The sequence below is a fragment of the Athene noctua genome, chromosome 6, assembly GCF_965140245.1.
Source record: "Athene noctua chromosome 6, bAthNoc1.hap1.1, whole genome shotgun sequence".
In the NCBI taxonomy this organism is placed as follows: domain Eukaryota; kingdom Metazoa; phylum Chordata; class Aves; order Strigiformes; family Strigidae; genus Athene; species Athene noctua.
In genome coordinates this window covers 18496340-18506103 of record NC_134042.1, presented here as the reverse complement: position 1 = coordinate 18506103, position 9764 = coordinate 18496340, and the positions used below count along the sequence as shown (strand labels likewise).

The 9764-nt window shown below is 48.5% G+C and overlaps 1 protein-coding gene across 1 annotated transcript in view; it reads left to right on the top strand.

Annotated features, from left to right (window-relative positions):
• Window positions 1–5010: 5010 nt before the first annotated feature.
• SPRED1 (sprouty related EVH1 domain containing 1) overlaps window positions 5011–9764 on the top strand; it is a 64697-nt gene continuing 59943 nt past the window's right edge. Inside the window, exon 1 of the mRNA XM_074909793.1 lies at window positions 5011–5702. Within this exon, the coding sequence (XP_074765894.1) occupies window positions 5671–5702 (32 nt within the window). The 5' untranslated portion in view covers window positions 5011–5670. The remainder of the gene's footprint in view (window positions 5703–9764) is intronic.

Here is a 9764-nt window from a genome sequence, read left to right as displayed (position 1 = left end):
TCTATCTAGTATAAATAGTTCTACGTTATTACAAATCAGTAATTGGAATAATTTATGAAACTCTGATATTCTGATGAGTTAGATCCCTCTCAAATACATTGGAAATGATACGATTTGATTCTAACGTGATTTTGTATCTTTCTGGAAAACATTTTTTGAGAGAGTAGCACCAAGTAGAACAAACAACTTTTTATCCTGTATGCAATAACAGGATTCCTGGTTAGAACTTAACAAACTCTGACTTTGCAGAAATACTAATAGAGATTTAATCAGCTCAGTTTAGCTAAATCCTTATTAAGATATGTGTAATGACCACCCAGTGTTTAACTCACACTAGGATTCAGAATGAAAGCTATTAGAGAAGAAATTCCCAAATGACCTCTAATAATTTTCCTCAAAATGGCAGAACATCCATGTGACCTCCGTATTTTGTAAATTTATCATTAGCATCTGGACACAAATATAAGCATCGCTGTGTTTTGTTGAGGCAGAGTTCAAAACTTCCATACTTAAAAGTTAAAACCTTGACTAAGAATTGGTCACATAAGTTCTGCAATGACCAACTAATCTGGATGGCATTACTTAACTTCCACTGATCCTATTACAGATTTTAAGATGTGAATGCCATGCTGATCAGAATTATGCAACCTAACCCCCCTAATACATCTTCTATATAGAATTCTTCTGCCACAGACTCAGAATCCTGCTCCACTTCACAGCTACTCCTGACAATCTCTTTCATCAGAGACATTCACAGACACATACGGAACCATCTCAAGGAATGGTGAATATTTGGGCCAAATATACACTGGCTCTACGTTCAGTAGTCTCACTTAGTCAAGTAAATATGTTTTGTAACATAGACTGCTGCCTCATCATAATTACTCCTGGTTAACTGAGCATTTTTAAGACTAGTGTTAGTCATAGAAGGACAAAGGCTGATGAGTTTGGAATGCATACATGTGTGGAAAGTACAAAAATAAAGAATAAAATTTCAGAATACAGATCATCATTATTTCGCTTCCACAGATTTCTCCTTGTATGTTACATGGCTTCCTAATTACATACATTGCCTTCAGTTTCCCTTAGCAGTAACTGTTGCCTCCCCATTTCTCATTTGAATGGGTCTCTGGATGCAAGGCCAGAGAACACTTGCACCTCAGGGGTCCACAGCTGTTGAAATGTTACAGCAGAGCTATGGCATTGAGGTATACACTAGTTTTTGTAAACTACAGTAGGCATTGGATGTAGGAAAACATCAAGAGCAATGTCAAAACATCATAATTTTAGACCACATTTGTCCCATTCCATACTGGGCATACCTTGTCTCTATCTAAGGAGTCATCCCTGTACCTATATCAAAGACTGAGCACACCACAGCAGCTCTAGTGAAAAGTACTAGAAACTTTCCTTTATAGAGTTATCTCTTCCGGGTCACGCACAGGAAAGCCAGATTTCAATTCAAGATAGTTAAATTGTAAAGTCTGGAACATCAGAAAGCAGAGAGGCACAGAATGAAAGACAAGAGGTGCTTGGGACACAAAGTGGCCATTTGTCTGGGGTTTCCGAGTGGCGTCTCCTGTGCCTAGCCCGCTTCCGCCTTGTTTGCAGAGGCAGGGCTCGCACGAAATTCTGAAATAAGCCATTTACATTGAAAACACCTAATCAATTATTTCTGTTCTAAAAAACAAACCTGGAAGGCCCTAAAACTAACTGCTGCTCAGCCAAAGGACACCAATACTCCAGGACTGATCTTCCCAACCTGGGCAGAGAAAAACGAACAGGATTTCAAAATCAAGACACAAACCAGTGCATATTTTCTGTGCTCATTATGATATTCAGGTGAAGGCAAAGAAACTGCTTGTGAGACCTCTGCTACGCACGCTGCAGCACGAGACTTCTTGCAGCAGCCAAAGAGCCAGCACAGGTGAAGAAGTGGCGGGCCCTTCTCCCCTTACCTCCTCCACACAGACAACTGAAAGTCGCAGGACGAATCTCACATTTTCAGTTGACAACTGAATACACGTTTTATTCTTAATAAAGACACTCACAAAAACTTTAAGGAGACTGAAATGATTTGAAATTACTTGTGGTGTATTGCAAAACAGTTCACTTTATTGAATTGCCATGATAAAAGTAATTTGTACAGGAAATATATTTAACAAATTTAAAATAAAACCCCAGACTAATGCTCTTCCTGGTCATCATCGTGTCTCTTTTTCCAGGTGCATCTGAGTAGAACTATAACACCATCTGACAGATGATGCTTGAGCATTCTTGTACAGGTTCTTATTAATCAAATTATCTTAGTAAAACTATTAGCATACAGAGTGTTAAATATTTCAACTTTAAAGCCAGTAGAAAATGAGAATTAAATTAGCAGGAAGTCACATTGTCTGCCAGTCACAAGACCGGCAGTTCTCTGAAAGGATTCTCATTGCCAAGCAGAATAATACCATAACCCCAAAGTTGAGTTTCACAACACTCCACAGGGTCCCATTGAATACTCAATTTCATTCATGTGAATTGTAAAATTGTACAAAAAGGGGTTTGTGATGTATTTTTAGTATTTGGATGAGATTGAGCCATGAATAACTAACCCATTTTTGAGTGTACTCTTTAGAAAAAAAAAATTTTTTACAAAACATTTTCCTCCAAAAGCCTCCCAGATAAGGAAGGCAGCATTATCATGGCAGGTTTGAGATGTGTGTTTCTTGAAACAAGTGTTATAGGCCCTTTATCAGAGAGAGCATGATAGCACTTTTTTGTTCCATTGTGCTTACAGTAGAACTCTCTAATAGAAACATGGAATTTCAATCCATAGGAATATTGCAATGAACATAAACTATCTAGAAATGAAACGTGCCTATTCTTGCCTGCTATAAAATGAAAATAAATTTATGTTTAAAAAGCTTTAACAAACCACTCCTCAAAATAAAAACCTGACTGAAACTGTATATGATTTTTCCTCACTGCAACATTTTCTTAGTTTTCAATCATGTAGAAAAAGTCTTCAAGACAAATCTTTGGACATCATTAAGACCCACAGACAAATTTTACTTTGAATTTTAGGTGAAATGGAAGCATTTCCTTAACAGATACCCTCGATAAATGCGATAACCGCCCCGCTCCTGTGCATTCAAACTGATGCTGCAAGTTCGTAGTCTGGCCGACGATGATGTGAGACACTCCAGGTTCCCTTGGAATGGTGAAAACTCCTTCTCCCGAGTTCACATGTTCCAGTGTCTCCCTGCCTTGGGAAAAGCAGCCAACCAACAGTAGTGTGGGAATCGGACACGTTACCGCCAAGGGAGCCTGCCCCATCTTTTACACGGGAGGGAAGAACAGCTCATCGCTGATCTTAAGACACCGACAGAGTTGGGAAGAAATCCTGCAGTTACGGGAAAAACTGAAACGGGATTAGAGTCGGCAGAGAAGGCGCTGGGAGAGCAGCTGTGAAGCACGAAGCCAGGGATAACGAACGTGCATCAGGGAAGCGAAGTCTCTCGCAGCACCACCACAGTATTGTACTCCATACATTTCGGACAATGAGATTTATCAGTTGGCAAGCACGCACACAAAGACTAGGCAGGAAGAAATCAAACCCCAGCTGACAGACAAAACCACAATATAATCTTTTATTATAATCGAATTTACTTGACGGTCTGACTCATGATTTTTAAGTCCTCGGGGTTTGCAGCACTGCTCCACTTCTCCATCAGATCAATCAGCACGTTTACCGCGCAAGTTCCTGAAAAGGGATTTGGGTTCGGTTGCTGCTGCTGCTTGGTTTCTCTGCTCACCTGGATCGCCCCCACGCGCTCCCCTCTCCCCGCGCGTCCAGAGCGAGCGGCCAGCTCGGCGCTCCGCACACGCCCCGGTGCCACCATCACCCACCTAGCTCCGCTCCCGGACTTCCAGCGCCAAGGACCGGGTTACACCGGGAGAAGCCGCGCTCCGCTCCGCGCCCCCGGAGGCGGCACGCCGGGGACAGCCTCATGCCGCCGCCGAAGGCCAGCGGGTCCGGGCCGGCGCGGCCGCCTCTCGGGGCTCGCCAGTCCGCCCTCCTCACCGGCCCCTTGCTGCCGAACACGGCGGCTGGCGGCCGGCTGCAAGGAGGGCGATGCCGGCGCCAGCGACCGGGCACGGGGCACCGGGGGCGCCGCCTCACCAGCCCCCCGCGCTGCCCAGAGGCTGCCGCACACCGCGCGTACACTCACTTCGGCTTAAGAAAGTAGGGAAAAACCGGAGACCCGGCCCGCAGGCGGCGGCCCCGCCGGCGCTCGGCCGCGCCCCCCGGCCGCTGCAGGCCGCCGGGCCGGGCCTCCCCCCCGCCGCCGGCGGCCCCCCCCCGGCCCGGGCCCGGGCGCCGCGCAGCCCCGCGCGCTCGCAGGCGGTCGGCGGGCGAGGGCGGCGCTGCTCGCGTATCCCTCCGCGGCGCCGTGCGCGCGGCCGCGGCTCCTGGGGAAGCGCGTGAGCGGCGCCGGGGGGGAGGGGACTACTTTCAGGAACTCGATCGCGGGGCAGCGGCCGGGCGCCGCGAGGAGGGCGGCGGGCGCGGGGTCAGGGGGTTGCTCGCTTCCCCTCGCTCGTCCCGCTTCCCCCTCCTCCCTGCCCCCCGTGGTTATTTTGGATCAAGCTGCGGCGGCGGAAGGAGCTTGAAGTCAACGCTTCCGCCCAGTTTTCCTGTGAGGAGGAGGAGGAGGAGGAGGAGGCGGCGGCTGCGAGGGGCCGAGGCGGCGGCCGCCGCTAATGGAGTTGCTGCCGGGGAGGGAGCGCTGCCGCTGAACTTCCCCGCGGGGTTTCTCCCCCCTCTGCCCCTCGTCCCGGGGCTCCTCTCTTGCCCCGGGAGCTCCTCTCTCCCCCCCGCCCCCCCCCTCCCCGCGCCTCTCCGCACACAAACAGCCGTGACGCATCCTCCCTCTCCTCCGTCCCGTCCCCCCCCCCCCCTTCTGGTTTAAAACGCCTCCCTCCCCCCGTCACCAGCCTTCTCCTCGGGGCCGGCGCGTCCTCCCTCCCTCCCTCCGCAGTGCTCGGCGTCGCTTCGGAGGGGGGTGGGAGAGCCCACAGCCGAGCCGCTCTGCCCCCCTTTCCCCCTTCCCCCCCCGCTCCCGCCCCGGCCTGTGGCGGCTCCGGTGTCTGGAGGAATTTCTGCCGCCACCGCCTGCCCCGGCTGGGCGCGGGAGGCGGCCGAGTAGCACCGCCAGCAGCAGCAGGAGGAGGAGGAGGAGGGCAGCAGCAGCGAAGGCGGCTGCAGCGGGAGATGAGCTGCAGCGGGAGGACGGTGCGGTGCAGCTTCTTGCGGCGGGGAGCCCTCCCTTGTCTCCACCACTCTGTTCCCCTTTAACTGGGAGCAGCTCAAGAGCAGAAGACCCGTGGTTGTTGCTGCCGTTTCCACCACTACCTTCACCATCATCATCATCTCTCAAGACAGGGGAAATACGCTCCAGCGCCGGACCACAGGATTTCGTGTTTCCAGGATAAAGATCGCTCTCCCCCCTCACCCCCTCCTTTTCCCCTCCCTCTCCCTCACTTCACAGCGCTGTCCGTGCCCCGGCCGGGGGCGGCAGACCGGGGGGGTAACAATGGTGAAGTTTCTGGTGAGTTCTGGCTGCGCCCTGGCTGCGTCGGTGCTGCTCCGTCTCCCTGTCGGATCGCGGTGAGGAGAAAATGAGCGAAGAGACGGCGACTTCTAACAACGAGTAAGCGGCCGTTCCCCCCTCGCCGCGGCGCCGGCTCTCCCTGCCCTGCCCTCCCCTCCCTCCCCGCCGGGCTGGGGCCAGGGCTCGGCGCGTCCCCCCGGCTCTGCGCCCCGCGGGGCCTCTGCCCGCGCACGGACGTGGCCTGCCCCCCCCCTGCGCGTACTGCGCATTTCTGCTCGCGTCCATGGAAGCCCAGAAGCTCCCTCTTTGTGAAGGAGCTGGGTTCGGAAGGGCTGCGAGCCAGCGGCCAGAAAAGCGTGGTTTAATTAAAGCCCTGTAGGAAACGGGGCAGGTAAGGATGGTGTCTTGGAGGGGGAGGGATGGGCTTTGAATGCCCAGGGAGGCATCGGCACGTACCACCTCTGATAATATCCTATTACTTGTAGATATTTCACATGGAAACTAGTGTGTGGGAGCTTCATCCTGCAGGAAACTGCTCCTGAATTTTAATTGGATGAGTCAGTCAGTGTAAATACAGCTTAAACCTACCCTAAAGCCTTCTCTTTTTTTTTTTTTTTTTTTTGTCCTTTTAATGAGCACTTGGGACTTATTAAAAAAAAAAAAAAAAAAAAAAACAAAAAAACAAAAACACCCAAACCCATCCACCCAAAAAAAAAAGGAAGGGGACAGTTCAAGGATCGCTTAATATTTTTGATGTGACTGGTTTGGAGGAAATCCAGGGGAGAATGTGTGTGTGCGGCTGCATCCCCCTGCACGTAATCTGTCTTTGAAATACATTTCGGGTCGGAGGAGATAAATATTTGTCGGAAAATATCCGACTTCTAGAGGGTGTTGAAAGCCAAATATGAAGTATTTTGAAACTTTTTCTGTGACTGGGAAGTTTGAGGCTGGCGGCTGCAGTCCCCGAGCTTTGGCGTTAGGGTTTGCGCCGTGGGGACCCGCTCGAGCTGGTTTTATGAATGATGCGGTGCCGGCGCGGCCATGGCGGTGGGGGGGAGGGAGGGAGGGAGCGTCCCGCCCATTGTGTGCGGGCGGAGGTCGCGGGGGGGGGGGGGGTGTTGAGGAGCCGCCGGGCTGGCGGGACGCGGGGCCGGGCGGATTCCCCCTCCGCTGCCTTCCCCGGAGCGAAGCCTGCCTGCGCGCCTCCCCCTGCGCCCCCAAACCGGGGCGCCTCGGGCCCCCAGGAGCCGCGCAGGCGGAGCCCCGCGGGGAGCGGAGCCCCGCGGAGGAGCGGAGCCCGGGCAGCTCCGCGCTGGCGGCCGCGGCGCTGAGCGCGGCGCGGAGCGGGTCGACAGCCGCTGCGGCGCCCGCGGGGCCGGCAGCCGGGGCCGCCGCCATGTTTCCTTTTTTGTGAATCGCGCTCATTTGCATACCACAATCTCCATTCATAAAAAAAAAAATAACCAAAAAAAAAAAAAGTGCTGTCATCAGCGCTGACCTGCGGCAAAACCTGCCCTGCGGAGTGCCCGGAGCTGCTGCTGCCGTGCCGAGGAGCAGCCTGCAGCCATCGGCTGCGGGAGGAAGGGCCCCAGGACCTGCTGTATTAATATGTGCTGTTCGCTGCTTGTTGACACAGTTATGTGGGAAATATCAGCTCGGGGAGGTGCTGGGAGCACGTGATCCGCTCCATTCATAAAATACCTGGCTGTCCATTCACAGTGCAGTACAGTGTCTGCATTCAGCAGCCTCGCAGCTCAGACCTGCATGGGGAGGGAGAGGCAGCCAGGCCGGCAGGTTTGTCGGAGAGGGCAGCAGAATGAGGGCTTGTGGCTGCGAGCATGGGGGTTAGTAAAAATGGGGGTTGGGGGAGTCGCTTTTATGGTTCGTGTTTGTCCTTTTTATATAAAGGAGCATTAGTGCAGAAGCACCTTCTCTCTGTACCATCTGACGTTTAAGCAAGGAAGAGTTTTATTCAGAAAATGTGGAAATGCTTCCCCCTCCAGAAATACTGACTCAAAACCGAAATACTGAAAATCAAATTCATTATTATGAATGCGTTTTCAAGACAATACGTTAATCCATTTGAGGTAGTTTACATCTTATTGAACAATACATCTGCAAGATACCTACACAGTGTAGAAGGAAGTCGGTCATCTCTAATGAGACATTTGAAAATGTTGCCTATTATAAAGCACAGGTAACAATGAAGACAACTAAATTGATAAAATCAGCAATGCAGCTCAATTTTGTCTGTTTACTTCGAGAATTTTACAGCAGATTAGCTATCGTCATTTCCCCTTACCCTATGCCGTGGCTGAAGGGATCTCTGAAATATCAGAATAAGAGAAATGTTTTTAATACGGCATAAACTGTTTAGAGGTCAGTGTATGAACTTTGATTTTAAATATTTTGAGATATTTTAGAAAACAAAATCGAATGAAACTGAATGGTGAAGGATCCTTGAAGCAGACAATGTATTTGTTTGATGTAACTGTTTTGTGGTTGCCAGTGTTAAAATGGTGATGTTCAGAGCTCATGAATACACTATTTCATTATCTTAACAAATCACACTAAGGTGATCCTTAATTATACATTCGTGGAGTGGAGGAGGCTTTGTTGTTAGCACAACCTAAGAGAATACCTGAAAGATTACTAGTCTTTACTTAAAATGAGAAAGGAAGGCTCACATACAGTATTTGGTTTGAGTTAATTCAGTGTTGTTATAGAGCTAAATGTGTGTAACCTTACAAAGCACTATAAGCAGTGGTTTTTTTCAAATAATAGATTATTTTTTTTTTCCCCCCTCTGGTTATTAGAATATCAGAAGAAAAATAGTTCTCTTCTCGGTTTCATATGCTTTTTTTGACGGCATTTTTGGTGAGGCCAGAGTCGTCGTTCCTCTCTGGCTGATTTTGCACATAGCACAAGCATGTCACGTTAAATGATTGGGAAATGTGATTGAAACTCCAAATAAACCATTTGTGAAAATAGGGCAGATCTACAAATTGAAATTATCATATATTAAGAGTTCTTTGTGTTTAATTTTATCAGTATAATTGATGACATCAGTGGCCTTGAATTCATTAAGAAATCTCTTGGCATATAAAGGCGAATACGGGTACTTTGCAATACATTTTGTGTCATTGTGGCTACTGGGAATATTTCGGCAGTTGAGCATTATTCTCTGATTATAAAACTTCATTTTATGGAGTAAGATATAAATATTTGTGATGTCTAGAGTTTGACCTCAGTTGTTAATTTTAAATTATCAGTGGTGGTGGGAATAATTAATTAAAAAACTGCATTAAGGACTACTAGGTTTCTTGTCAGTCATGAACATATGGAAGGCAGCCTTCTAAAATTCTGATTGCCACGGATGAATCTTCATTGGTGATTTTTACATTGTTCTTGTAATGATGTTACTGCATTTGTCAGTTGGGTATGAGTTAAATGAGAGTATTTCATACCTCCAGGTGGTAATTTTTTTTTTTTCCCCTCAGTGGTGTTTTGCAGTCAGCGTGGTCAGCATTAACACAATGTGGTGTTCACAAATACGATCAGCTTTTAAATTATTTTGGATTTAGGATTATGATTTAGGATTTGTGGACTCATGGGTCAATTTGCTGTTCATGCAACTGGACATAATAATGTCAAAGCAGGCAGGTCAGCAAGCACTGTGCCGAATTCCTGTTTTGGTGGTAGATTTTACTGCTGTCTAGAAATGCTACTGAATTTCAGTGTTAGGTGAAACCGAATAATTGTTATGTTATGTAGCCCCCATTCAGTAGGGATGAATGATGACAGGCTTAAGATGGAGTCTGGGTTGCTGCTGTTGAAAAGTAGGAGCAGTGCTTTATTGGCTTGTTTACTTTCCTCTGTATTGCAGGTGGCCTCTTTCTTTTTCAGCGAATGCTTGTGCTCTTGAATGACATTCAGAGTTGCTTTTATGTGTTGTGTTTTTACAGATTCAGACTGTCATATGCTAATTGTTTTGCTACATAGATACAGCTAATCTTACACTCATTTGCCTAGATAATTTAATTCAAGAGATTATAAATTAAAGAAACATGGATTGTGTACTAATGCTGTCTGTTAGCAGCTTCTAGATTATGATGTTATAAACATCCTCAAGTGTTGATATGAAAAAGTAAAGCTGAGCTA